The sequence below is a fragment of the Fringilla coelebs genome, assembly GCF_963513975.1.
Source record: "Fringilla coelebs genome assembly, chromosome: 6".
Classification (NCBI taxonomy): domain Eukaryota; kingdom Metazoa; phylum Chordata; class Aves; order Passeriformes; family Fringillidae; genus Fringilla; species Fringilla coelebs.
The window spans coordinates 29,779,794-29,793,825 of record NC_140034.1 but is presented as its reverse complement, the minus strand read 5'-3'; the positions used below and the strand labels follow the sequence as shown (position 1 = coordinate 29,793,825).

Sequence of the window (14,032 nt, the reverse complement as noted above, 5' to 3'; positions counted from 1 at the left end):
AATAAGTACAATTAGTGGTCTTGAAAAGTAACACAGAATTTCATACTCCAGATTGGCTGAAAGGTGATACCTCACCTCTTCATTCATACTGTCCAGCAAGAAGAATTATCCTCAGGACAAGTATCATTTAAATTCAACAAATACCATGAATCTTCATTACCAAATCACACTGATTAAACTAATCAAATTCTAAATTCATTTAAATGGGCATAGCTTTTGCACAGCAACTCAGAGCTCAGTGTTCAAAAAAGGGCCACTTGTTAATTAATTTACTGTTCTTTATTTTTAAGACTTGTTTCATTTGAAACTCAATAAACACTAAGTGAAGACCTTTACTGAATTTTCATTAAAAATTCATTTCATGCCAGAAACACGTTTCTGAATACTAATCAGGATTAGGAAGTTCATCAGGTGAAGGTGGCAAGCCTTCTTTATCCTTGATATTTTTGAATTTAGGGAAAACCACACACCCACAAAAAAATTTAATGAGGTGGGCATGTAAAGAAGTGGAAATTCTTAAGGTTTTTTACAGAACTTTCCCTAAATCAAAATTAAGAAACAAGATAGTAGTCATTTATCTTTTCTTTACCTTTCAGAACTTGCCTATACACAACTTTGAATGTTCTCTATAATCTGTGCACCAATATCATCCACGGGTCTTTTACCGAGTGACTGTCTGCCTCTGAAGAATACTGATTAAAATAATTCAGTTTGCCTGCCCATACTCAGCACAAGCAAGGATTTTTTCAATTTTTCACTCTGACTAAAGATCAGCTTGGGACAACCAACAGCCCTGCATTTTTTCAAACTGAAATCTGATAATTTGCTACCTAGTACAAAGTGAAACACTATACTCTTGTAAGTTTAAAAAGGACTTTATCCTCTTGGTAGTAGAATTCTGGCACATGATTTTTGTGGTTTTTTTCTTCCTCAGACATAAGGAAGTTGCTAGAGATATTACACTCTTTGGATTTCTTAAGTGGTTAGTTACTTGCCTAAATTCTTTTATAGCAACAATCCTCTCTTGTTGCAGTGAAATAACTTTGGTTTAAATGAAAAAAAAAATTAAAAAGTTAAAGCTTTGGCTTTGGCATGGGTGAGTATTATTTGTCTGAAACCATACATGATTTGGAAAGTTTTGGCTGTGGTGGTGCAAATCCCTTGACACAACTTCAGGCTTTAGGTCTGTAGGGAATATTCAAGTCCCTTCCTGATAACTGAGCATGACTTGGTGATTAAAGATGTCAGGCGACCTAACATCTCTGGAGGTCAGCTACGGAACAGTCATGGCCACAAGCCTTTAAACCCATATACCTGTCTGTGTGTTTATTAATGTCACCAGTAGTGGCAAATGTAGTATAAAGTTTAAAAAAATAATGCTCTATTTTTTTAAACTGGATTTATAAAGTCCAAATGTTTACTTAGAAATTAAACATTTTGGTACTGGGGCCTCTAGGATATGTTGGCAGTGGAAAAACTAACCTACACCAGATGGCAGAGGTTAAAGAAATACTATAAAATATGGCTTCTATTCATACGGTTCTCAGACAAACAGAACCCCAAGCAGAAAAAAACTGTGAAAGTGGAAAACCTTTTCATTTGCTTACATTTCTCTTTGCTACTCAGCAAACCTGAGAGGTATTGTATCATCACGTATCAAGGAAGTAATATGCCAGATTGTTGTAACAGGTGGAATATGTTTGTTTGTAACACGTTGAATCTGAAATAAAGAAAGGACCAAAGTTACTAAAGGTTTTTACAAAAACATTTACAAAATGCAAGTACCTCAGTTTTGTACCTTCAAAGCTTACTGCCTAAGTCAAAATTTGAGACAATAGCTGAATTTTTGTACACAAAATATAAAAATTATGCTCTCAAATTTTCATAGATTCAGTAATTTGGCTAGATGAAGATATAAGCTAAGGAGCTAATTCTGCACTAGCTTTTTTGATTAAACAATTCACAAGAGTGAGCATTTTTAATCTATATTTTATTCTATTTTACCTAAACTATATAATCTCTAAATTTCATCTTTATTTTTTTGTTTCAAAAGCTTCTTAAAATCACAACTGTTTTGCAATTTCAATATATTTACATAGCATTTCATTAACCTATCATGTCTATAAAATAAATGCACTCTTATAATAGAAATACCTCTTGTACAATTTTGTCAGTTCAAAAAATCCACTGTGAACCCAAATCTGCAAAGCAAAATGTGTGATATAACCCATTTTCTTATTACATATGTAGTCATATGATGTTTTAAAAAAAAAGAGAGAAAAAAAAAATGATGTGAACTTGGGCACAATGGACCATGCTGTCAAAAATATTCAGTTGTCAAAAATGCAGATGGCATAAAAACACAGAAACAGATCAGTTATTGGAGGGGGGGCTGGTTTAATAGAAACGATTGCATTGATTTATAAAATTGATTATGTGCCTAAATATGTGCGTGGGTATCCAGTAAGGTCTTCAAGGATACCTAAATGTTCTTTAAAAAAACCACATTTATCTGAATAGTTAGGTAATTAATACCTTGAGAGGCAAGGTCCAATGTCCAAGATAGAAATAAATGTTTTCCCACATAAACAGTGGTCAAAAAAGAAAAGAGCAAGATGTCTGAGGAGGGGAAAGCTCCCTGATGACTTGACCTATCCCTTAAAAAAAAAAGAAAAAAAAGAAAGAAAAAAAATGAAAATAGAGCAGAAGCAAATGAAAAGCTATGCACAATGAAAACAACTACTGAGCAGTTCTTGGGAACATTCAGTAAAGATTTCATTTGCAGTGTCTGAACTACAAGCCATTACTAATGAAACAGCACTACTAAGGGCATTCAAAGGCACGATTAAGGTCTCTAAAAAGCTACCTGGCCAATCTGAAAGAGTTCAGCTGGAGGCAGGCTCTGCCTTCTCCTTCCTGACCTGTCCCCCTGAGAAAGAGAGAAATCTTGAAATACAGAACATACTCACAACTACTGTGACTGTTCCCTCCTTCTGCCCACCCTATTTTTGCCCCTTTTGCCTGTAAGACTAGTGGCATTTTGGTGTGAATACAAAGCCTCCTTGCGATGGATATAGAGTCAAGCGTTCATAATAAACTCATCTCTTATTGCTAGGCAACACTGAGCAATGTGAATTTGTCACTTCTGTTTGGTGCAACTTTCAATTTCACCTCCAACTGTAACAATATAGCCTGCTATATTTTAGATGCCACTGTGGTTGGATGCCATCCCAGGAAAGATGTGAACTACTACTGACAGGGAGTGAATGACTGGCAATGGGCATAAGCAGTTTTTTGATTCTTAAGCCTTGACATATAATTAATTGCTAGATTTATTCTTCTAAGAAACTCATACTTTGTGATTCCTATTTACTGGCTGCCTTTTAGAAAAGGCAAATGGAACAAACAAATTTCCATCAAGGGAAAGTTTTGTTTGCCTGTTTAGCTTTTTTTCATGCGGTATTTGTTCTGTTCATATTTTTCGACTTTGACTGTCTTTTGGAGGAGTGGATATAAGCAAAATTAAAATCTTAAGCACCCTCAATCAAGGAAGTATCTTTATTTCCAAGGCACATACAATTATGTGTTTGAATCAATACATTTCTTACTGCTGAATACCCCTTGCATCTAACGCCACCCATTAACAAGGAGCTCAGATTATTGCAAAATGAATATTATAGTCACAATCTTCTCAATCTGAAACCAAACTCCCCATCCAATATAAAATAAGATTAATTCTATTACATGCTATCTAGGCTTCTTTTATTTTTACTACAGGACTGATAATTTTGTTTTTAAAACCTTGGTGTGATTGTTTGATCTGGCTATGAGGTCTCAGCTCTTTGATCTTTAAAGAATTACGTCTGTTTGAAGGGCAAAAAAGGGAAAACTGAACATCGATATTGCTTCACCACCTTTGTCTAAGACATAACTCGAAAAAAAGGACAAATTTATACTTCAAAGAAAATACATGTCTTCTAAAAAATCATCATCAACATTTCTCTAAATGTTTTGAAACATTTCACAACTACATTAACTACAGAAATATGCCAAACAACTGAGAATCTTGGTAATATTTTAATCTTTGCATATTTTCACTGACTCACTAAAAACAAAAGGAGTTTCTGTAACTGTATGAATGAACCATGGCATGTGCATGTTCTTTTAAGAAAGGCCAAGGGTGCAGTTCTATTTTCTTAGCTCTGCTTTCATATTTATGTGTCTCATTTCCAGCTCATTGCTGATGCCTTAGTTGCACTATCCATCAACACTTTTATCCTCCTTGTTCCTCAAAAAGAACATAAAATCCTTTTTTATGTCGTGGTAATATTATTGCAAATAAAAGCAAATACCAAAATCTTTATTAGTCTGCCAAAATAATAAACTATTTAATAAAAGCATGCTGTAAAAATAAGGTCATTTGCATCACTCAAGTTTCTTGCAGAAAATACAGAGAATTATTGGTCAAAAAGTACAAACTGACAGCAATTATTTCTGCTGTTGATCTAATGCTGCCTGGAAATGGGTTAAAAAATGCACTGAGGTTTCACAAGTTTTCTGTCTTAAATGTTTGCTTTTAATGCTGTAGTATGCATAAGAGCCTGGGAGAATCAAATTCTTCAAAGCTGTTTTTTAACAATTTTATCCATAATGGAAGGAGGAGAGATGGGATATACCCTATTAGAAATCTTTAATGCAAAGCTCATAGTAACCTTCTGCCTCCCATACTGCCACAAGATTTATCATTCAAATATTTACCATATTTATACTCCTTATTAATTGTGTTTGGCTAGGATTTGTGTCAGCTTTAGCTGTACGGTTTTCTTTCACCTTTTCCTTTTGCTATCCTTGCAGAAGAGAGATCAATGAAAAGCTTCTATTTAAGAAGTTTGTTAAATGTTTAAAGTTCCTCATGATGTTCAAATAATGTATCTAATGCCTGATCCTTTTTTCTTGTACTACAAACCTCACCATTATTTTCTCACTGCAGTTTCTCTCCCCATCTGGCAGTTTTGCAAATATGTTATTTGATAGAGCATAGAAAAATCAGTTGCCGTGATCAGATTTAAATACTGCTTCTGATGTCCCTGTCTACTTTCCCAGAAGAAACTGCATATCAACATTAAAAAAAAAGCTAATCTTATAAATTTATATAACTATAAATTATCCCATTCATAACACAAAAAGTATTTCCTTTAATTGCCATAATGTAAATGATAAGAATGATTTTTAGAGCAACGGAGTTAAAAGGTTTATGAAAAGACTCTTTTAAAAATACTTACTACAATGATGTTTTGTGTCTTAGTTGTAAACTCCCATAATTCTCAAAATACTCTGCAAGGTATAGCTACGTCACTTTATATAGAGAGAAACTGAAACAAAGAGCAACTGAAGTAGCAGGAATGATCGCACAGTGATCAACAAGTTATTGACCAGAGAATAAAATATCAAGATTCAGATCACTGGCACTGTCTCAGTATTTTTGGGCTCTACTGCCTCGTCTTCTTAAGTGCAATAGAGATGCTCCACTTCTTGAGAGGATGAGACCTGTATAGAGATGAAATATTTTAAAAATACATTATATATATTGAAATAAGTACTTCATGTTAGTATATTCAATCATGCTTTAAACCATAAAGCAGCCAGGAGTTATTCTCCTTGCTTCACAGACTGCACACTGCTGAAAGCTGAATTAACTCCTCTATGAAATAATGTTTAGAATGTCACATGATACATGCAGGGTAGATAAAAGAATGCATGTTAGGAACAGCGCTTTTATTTTTTTTTTAATTCTGAAGGTGTCAAAATTCAGTATTCGTATCTATTTATAGGTTCAGTCAAGGTTAGTTTTTGTCTTGCAAACACCTGAGCCAGGTTGCACACCAGGTAACTCATATATAGGTGAATCAGCCATTTCCAAAGTTTACTTGTTTGGATATTGCACACAGTAACAGCAGTTGCTAAACTAACAGCTCTCAGATATATGTAGGACTGTGTACTTCAGGAGGAAGGTTTTCAAGTCTTATGATAATCATACAATTGAAGCACAGAATATGTGCAAGAGCTTCAGTAAGCAGTGTTATAGTTTAAATTAAAAGCATTTGCATTGTATGTGCCTGGTATTTATTGGGCTTGCTATGCTATGTATACATCATTAAGACAGATGGGATTTTAAAGACTTAGATAATTGTGTGAATGTTAATTAGAGCTTTGTCTCTTCAGGCTAAGCTCTGCAATAAAGATAAAATCACATCTTTCACAATATTATATTTTGTATTACCTGGAAAACTCAGCAGATATGCAAGGGTCTTTTACAGATTATTTCTGAGCTGTGTTCTATATATAAGAGAATTAAGTAAATTGTCAGCAGCAAAACAAACCAGTCTAAGATTCCCATAGACAAAAAAATTGTGACTTGAAAAGACTATAGATTAGTAAAATTCCCTTCAAATTGTTTTTGAAAAGCCCACAAGACCATCAACCAAAAAACCCAAACCCAAATAAACAGACAATGGTGCCTAGCAAATTGAAATTAATGTTCACACAGCAAAAAACAGGGAGAGTCCTCTGGGTTAGTGGCACAGTTGACTATGGACAGAGAATCTGTGAAGTGAACCAGTAGTTCACAAAACTGCCTTTCAACATTTGCAGATGGATGGTAAACTTTTGCTCTTCTCAGCTCATATTCCTGAAGTAGTAATGATTTTTTTTAACATTACTGCAGAAATACAATGACAGCAATACTGTTTGGTTTTGAAAATCATAATGCTTGTATGAAGGCCAGAGAGCAGGTGCCCTAGTTTTTGTCATTGTGCAATTTCTCGGGCATTATAGAACCAATGGGAAAACCACAAGAGATCTTTTTGTTCAAAACCAGTTCTTATCAATATAGTAATCAGAAGTACCTTTCAGACTCTTGAAAAGTATTTCTTTACTTCAAAGCTTAAACAACATCAAAGAAAGCATACAGACAAAGCAGTGTTGGAAAGGAAGTAACATGCCCTTATTTTTAGCACTTGCCCACTTGTCACTCTTAAACTCTCATCTGCCTTTCAAATGTAGTGTAATCTAATTTTTATGCATACTGTATGCTCATACAGACAATTCCTCATTTCAGAGTGTTTTGAGTTTGGTAAAGGTTTTTGTACTTTTCCTTAACCTGTTTCAGAAATAGCACTGTCACCATTTGTCTCAGTAACTCATAGGATGATGAAAATTGACATTTTTCTATATAGAAGTAAAAAGAATATTAGTTTTATCAAAGACTAGATCCCCTCTTCCCCTCCAGTTAGATGTGAATTTGGTCACTTCAGGGCTTACTGTGTAGGATGATTTTAAGCCATGGTCCCTGTGGTTGCAGGCTCTATCACCTAATAATTGACCATGACAGGAATTATATGTCCAAAGCCAAGGGGCAGAGTGAATAGCATATGTCAGGGTCAATTATAAGGTGGAAGACCCTGTGACAAAAAAGACTGCACTGATTAGAGCATGATGTTGACATGGGAGTTGAAGCTTCAATGTTATTTCAAAGGGCACTGTCACAGCCACCCTTCCTTCAGGACTCAAAATCAGAGGCAGATTATGTCAAATGGTTTATACTACACATGATGTCATACAGTTCAATAGGACATTGAAAAGTAAAACTGATTTGCTGCTTCTTTTCAGCAATGAAATGCTTTCTCTGTATCACTCAAAATTAGGCTCACTACTTTGCTAATTAGGTCAAAACAGCTCCATACTTACTAGATTAATTCTCTCTGAAAAATTTAACTGTGAAATGAAGAGTATTAATGTGACACATTAAAATCTGCTTTGATTGTTGAAGTTATTAATGGTATTTTTACTGACAAAACAGAACAAATAAGAAGAGTGGAATGAAAAGAAAATAGTCCTTTTTATTACTTACAACTCTGTTATAAATATTTTATGATACAGGAAGATTTTTGCAATGAAACAAATGGGCCAAAAAACTTGCTGTTTGCTTATTCCCCTGAAACTGCACCAGCTGTAACCTACTCAAATGTTTTAATCAATGATGAACTGCAGAACCATTTAGTAAGTGAGGAATGATCTCAAATTATATACTACTACAATAAGAGACGATAGTTCCTTTTTAGATTTTCATTGTAACAGTTCAATTTTCTGACTCTCTTCATTGAAAGCTGTTTCTCTAAATTTCCGAGTCTCTGTAAAAATATCTCAGCAATTTCTGCCTACAAGATCCCAGTGGTTTAGTTTATGATGACGGAGAAGATATTGTAGCTTAACCTCATTAAATAGATAGCTAATTTCTCTCTGTTCTCATGGATTATCATCCATGACCACATTTTTTTCCTGGGCGTTTTGCAGCCAATAGATGGCTAACTCCCAATAAATTAAAGCCTATCATTTTACATTCAAATATGTTGGATGATGAGCACATTTAAGGAATATTGAGCCTAGTCTCTTTCTTCCTCTCTAGAATGGTTAATAGTCTCTAACATGCAGAAACACTCCAAAATTTCTGTCTTCAGTCTTCATTGGCAGTTAATACAGCTTCACAGGAAACATCTCATGCTAGATAACAGGGACTAGGTTTTGAATCTTGTACATGTATTTCTCTGCAATAAACTCATCTCTGATTTACATTTTTTTCAATATATCATTAGATTAACTCACAAATTTGTTTTGCATTTAAAATCTCCACAAACAATTGAAATCTTCCTTTCTAAAACACCAATCTTTTTAATAAGGGAGAAAAGTGGGGAGAATACAAAACCGCTTTAAACCTGTAAATATAACATCCCTACTTAAATTTTTAATTGCAATCAAAATAAATATATGGAGAACAGAAACTCCTTTATTACTACAGGCATTCTGGTGACCTGGAGGTGGTCAGACATCGTTTTTTGTCTTCAAAGTACTTAAAGACTTCACATGGAGAAAAATACATTTAAATACCATGGATTATGCTTAATAGAAAATGGTAAATTAATGATTTTGCCAGTCATATTCAGCAGTTTCTCTCGGTGGTAATTAATATTAGTGCTTTTACTATAGAGAGAATAAAGATTTTGAACACTGAAAACTCATCTAGTCAAGTAAAAAAACTGTTTATTTTTCACTGAATATTAATTAACTTGCACTAGTGCCTGATGGAAACACTGGTCATTTGACAGAGGCATAACCTTAGAAGGTTAATGTTATATCTTTGACTCTGAAGAATGGTAGATTGGTCAGTGAAGTTCATCAAAAGCTTAGAAAAATTGATATCATATAAGGACAATTACCTATTATTCAAGAACCTATATAATTATGCTTAGGCTACCTTAGGCTAAATACCTTAGGCTAAATTCTGTTTGTCATAGTGGTCAATGAATACCAGTCTGAGAGTTCTAAAAAGTTCTATACAAAGGACAAAATAAAGTTGCTGAACTTCATAGTTCTGCAGAAAGAATTCAATTCACCTACAAAAATGACAAATCTTGCCTGACCAGAACTAAGAACGACAGGATTAGGTGTATATATATTTAGCAGAGTTTATATGGAGCACTTAAGAGCAAGAAGACCATACGGCCAAATAAGTCATTCTTCACATACAGCGCTGATTACCAGGGCCATGTGTCTGTGAATGGAGATCAACTTCAAGTCAATATATGCCTATTTTGGTCTAAAAAGAAGCAATCAGCGTGACAAGGTGACCAATCTTTACAGGTTGCTTTACCTAGGGCATCCTGAACTGCTAGTGTGGTTATGCGCATTCAGAGCAATACTCTACATCTGTTGAGCTGTAGAAATGTAGACAGTAGGACCTGGAGTCCTTGTACATCTGAATGGGGAGAGATGCTACCTGAGAAATTTCTTTTTCTCAGATTTTAGTAGTATGTCAATGCATCTCATGCTGACAAACCAATTTTTTTTTCTCAAAATATAATTCTAGTTTATCTCACAGAGAAATTGAAAATATCCTGCTTACTGTGAAGTAAGTGAAAATTTAGGGAAGCTGTCGATGACAGGCAGCTAAAGGAACTCTGCAGCCAGTTTCTTAGTTAAAAGTGCAACTGAAATATTCTCCTATAAAATCTCAAGCCATTTTTCTATTACATAAAGAACTTTGGGTACTAAGAGCGGCAAAAAATTTCTGCCATCTGTTAAATGAGGAAAATACCTATGACTGTAGGAGAATCAGAGCAGGACACCCTAATAAAGGCCAGTAGTGGCACACTGCCAGCTACACCCGTGAAAACTCCAACATTCCTGTTCTGGACCTGGCAAGCAAAGGCGGAGACGATTTTCAAAACCTTTGTTTCAAAATGGAAATATTCTTCTAACGTTATATCTGCTTTATGTATGCAGTATTCTGTTACTTACTGGTGATTATAATAGGAAATCTTTTAATTAAGAACTTCATTAGTTCACCTTTAACTGCCAATCACCAGATAATTGGCCCTTTGCTAAGAGGCACTGCAGCTCAGGTATGCTAAAATGACTGTTTCTCAGAATAACTTACTGAAAGTAAGTTATTTTTGGAACTCATTTATAAGAGAACTTAATTAACTATTCCAGATCATTAGGGATACTGCATTGCTTTTTTCAATCCTCTGACAGGTTCCTCCAGTTATACTAATTCATTATCATTATTTTCAACTTTCTAGGCAGAAAAGGGTGAAAAAGAAACACTGAGCCATTGCAGGCCTTCTGCACAAACTAGCCAGTACTACCCCAAGATGAAAGGCAGCTTTGGTGGATTTTATTGTTTGAGCTGCTGTGGCAGTACAGCAGAATGTCTTGGGGCAAGCAGTTGAGAGATGGTGCACTGTCTTTTGTCCACTGTCATATGGCAGAACTTTTTAAGAGCAGTGAGACTACACAAGAGCTATTCCATTGGGTAAATGAAAGGAAACAGATTTTTCTCATAGGATATACTCCACATAATTTGAAAACAGCATCCTTTTGGGTAAAATGCAAATTTGTTTTCAAACCTCACTTTATTAATTCCATTTGGATATGTTTCTCAAATTCTGGAACCCAAATGCTGCTTTTTTATTTGTGCAAATAACTACTGATGTCTTCATCAAGTAGCAGCAAAAATTCCAGTAGCAGTAGTAAATGAAGCAAACCTTGGTCCTACAGTATTGTACTTCTACTTCAAACAAGTCTGACTTGTAACTGGAAATTTGGTTTTTTTGGAAGCTGTAAAACTGAATGCAATAGAACCATTCCCCCAAAGCCCAGCTATATTGTATCAAACAGTAACAGACCTTTTTGAAAATGCAGGACTTCAGAATTACTCTTTGCAGATCTTCTAACTATGCTTAGAAAAAATCTTTACAACTCTTTGAGTATTTGTTCTAAAGCTGTCTGATTACAGCTACAGATTATATGGCCTCTCTATTTTACAAAGCAGTAGACTAATTTATGTACACGATTTTTACTTTCCATGTATCATTGCTAAGTATTGCAAATAAGCATATTCTAAGGATTCACAACTACTAGCCAAATTATTCTTTTTTTTGGTGATAATAAATAAGTAAATATGCATCATTCAAACCCAGAAAATATAGAGGTGATGTATCACAAAATTACCTTCCTCTTGTTTTATTTTCTGGGCAATAAATCAAGTAACTTTGTTCTGCCTTTTTTTACAGTTCCTCAGAGGTCTGGTTATTTTCTACTAGTTCATGTACTACATAGTATTGTTTCATTCATTTTAGTACTCTCTGCTAAAGATCTCTCTTCTAGTTCAGAACAGGTCTCCATTACCTTCATGAGCTAAAAAGAGAAGTCCCAAATCCTAAAAAAATTCCTGTGGTTTCATCAGAATTTCACATCTAAGACACCCTCCTTTAGATCACTTAGGATGTTCTGAAAGATTTACACATTATGTCATCATCAATAAACTAGTAGGAAACTCAAACGCCCTGTAAGCAATTCCAAGGCAAGTCAAACATTCAGTTTCATAATGCCAGCCTGTGGCGGCCAAAGCATGAAGATTTATTTTTTTTAAATGTATGTTTTTTGCAATTATTCCAACACAGAAAAATCTATTTTCTGTTTACTACCTCTTCACAACTATTTAGCAAGTAAATTTTATATCAATTGTCATTTCTTAAGTTTGCAAAAGTGGAAGGCATTTAGGAAGGCATCATCACCTTCATATCTGCCCATAACTATTCATTCCTATTTTACAGTGATTTACTGTATAAATCATGTGCTGACTAAAATCATCTTAAAAAAAAAGTGGGTTTTCAAGCTGTTTCATGAGCTGTACATAAAAAAAACCCCCGTATATACTTGTTTCATTACGCATTTATTTTGGAACATTTATCACTATAACAAAGTGCTTTTTTTTAGAATGCTTTCTTCCATCTTATCTCTTCCTGGGAACTTCATACTCAGCAGCCGATGTGCAAGGAACTAATGTAAAGCCTGAGTGGTACAGATTGTTATACAGCATTGTATAATATCATGTTACAGGGGACTGGTAAGTTAGCACTCCCAGTGCATAAAGCATTTATCCCAGCCTGGAGGGACAAAGCCTTCTGTGATATCTGCAGCGTTTGCTGCAACTGAATTCAGTAGGAACCATGAAGGGCATTCCTGGTCACTGCAGGCGGCAGGCTGGCACTGCAGGGAGCGGGCAGCCCGAGGCTCACCCTGAGGAACTGCGCTGGTCCCGCTGACCCCGCACACCAGGCTCCAGCCAGGGTGGGCAACCAAGCACACATCAGGGGCTTCCTGCCCCACTTTAGTCTCACAGAACAAAAGCCCGGAGAGTGGCAGGCCCTTAGATTGCTGCTTGAAATCCTGCCACAATACCAACAGAAATGCCTTTATCTGATGATAGAGGACTCCTAAAGTTAGTCTAGCAATAAAGTTTCTTCGAGAGAACTAACCCACGTTTCTTCCATACATGGGGGAAATAAACCAGTGTGTCAGGTGTCGAAAGACTGGGCACCTGGGTAAGCTTGTGACTTAGCTTGCAAACCTACAGGGGTGTCTGTCATGTGCGCCATGGCAGGATTGGACAGAAAATTGGCCCAGAACAGGGATCAGATGAGGAGATCCGATTTTCGGTCTGCAGCAGCTGAAGCCGAGGATGCAGATGGACATTTTGTACTCGCCTGCGAGCGGAGAGCAGTGAGTCAGCCTGGTCACTACTGCTGTCCCAACCTCCCCGCTGCCGCAATCACTGGCCCGCGGCGACTTGTAAACCCCCGCAGCAACTCCTGCCCCCTCAGCGGGCCCTGCTGGCCTCCCTGCCCCAGGCCGCGGTGGAGTTGCGACTATGCCCTACAGTCCCCCCGCCGGGCACCCCAAGGGGATGCCGGTCGGCCCGTGCTCCCTCGGCAGCAATCACTTGGAGCAGGTTCGCGGTTCTTCGATGAATGACAGAAGGCAATAGGCAGGCGCGGGGGAAGAGGCAGGAGGACGATGCCCTCAAACGGGCGGGCCGGGCCTGCCAGCGCGGCCGCCCTGCTCTCCATAGGCGCCCGGCGCTCTGCCTCCGCGGCCGCGCCCTCCTCCCGCCCGCCCCCGGCCGCGCCCGGGCCGCGCCGCCCCGGCCGGCGCGCAGCCCCGCAGCGGAGGCAGCGCACCTCCCCGGGCACGGAGGCCGGCGGTTCCCCGAGCCTCGGTCTGTGCAGGCAGTCTGCCGGCCTGCCCCGGGAGGAGGGCCCGGTAGGGGAGGCGGCCAAGCGGCAGCGGTAGCAACGGAGGAGCCGGCAGCGTGCGCAGCCCAGTGTGGTTGTGCGACCGGGCTCCTTCCCCGCTGCGCTTGCCGGCTGTCGCCCACCTCCCTGTCAGTGTTACCGCCCCCGGCCTGCGAGCAACATGAGAGTAGTGGCTTTGATCAGGTAATGCGCCGACGGAGCGCCTATGTGAGCGAGCGAGGGGCGTCTCGCAGGCGGAGAGAGGGCGCGGGGAGAAGCTCTGCCCGCCCGCGGGTCGCGCTCCACCCAGCGCCACCCGGGAGACCCGCCCGGCCCTTTCCGCTCGGCCTTCCCGCCCATGCGTTTCCTGCTGCCTCCCTTCCCCTGGCCCGGCGACT

The 14,032-nt window shown here is 37.9% G+C and overlaps 1 protein-coding gene across 1 annotated transcript in view; it reads left to right on the top strand.

The window, feature by feature from the left end:
• Nucleotides 1-13,725: 13,725 nt before the first annotated feature.
• The window catches only part of DPH6 (diphthamine biosynthesis 6), a 185,072-nt gene continuing 184,765 nt past the window's right edge, over nt 13,726-14,032 (top strand). The window contains exon 1 of the mRNA XM_084207361.1: nt 13,726-13,838. Within this exon, the coding sequence (XP_084063487.1) occupies nt 13,816-13,838 (23 nt within the window). The 5' untranslated portion in view covers nt 13,726-13,815. The remainder of the gene's footprint in view (nt 13,839-14,032) is intronic.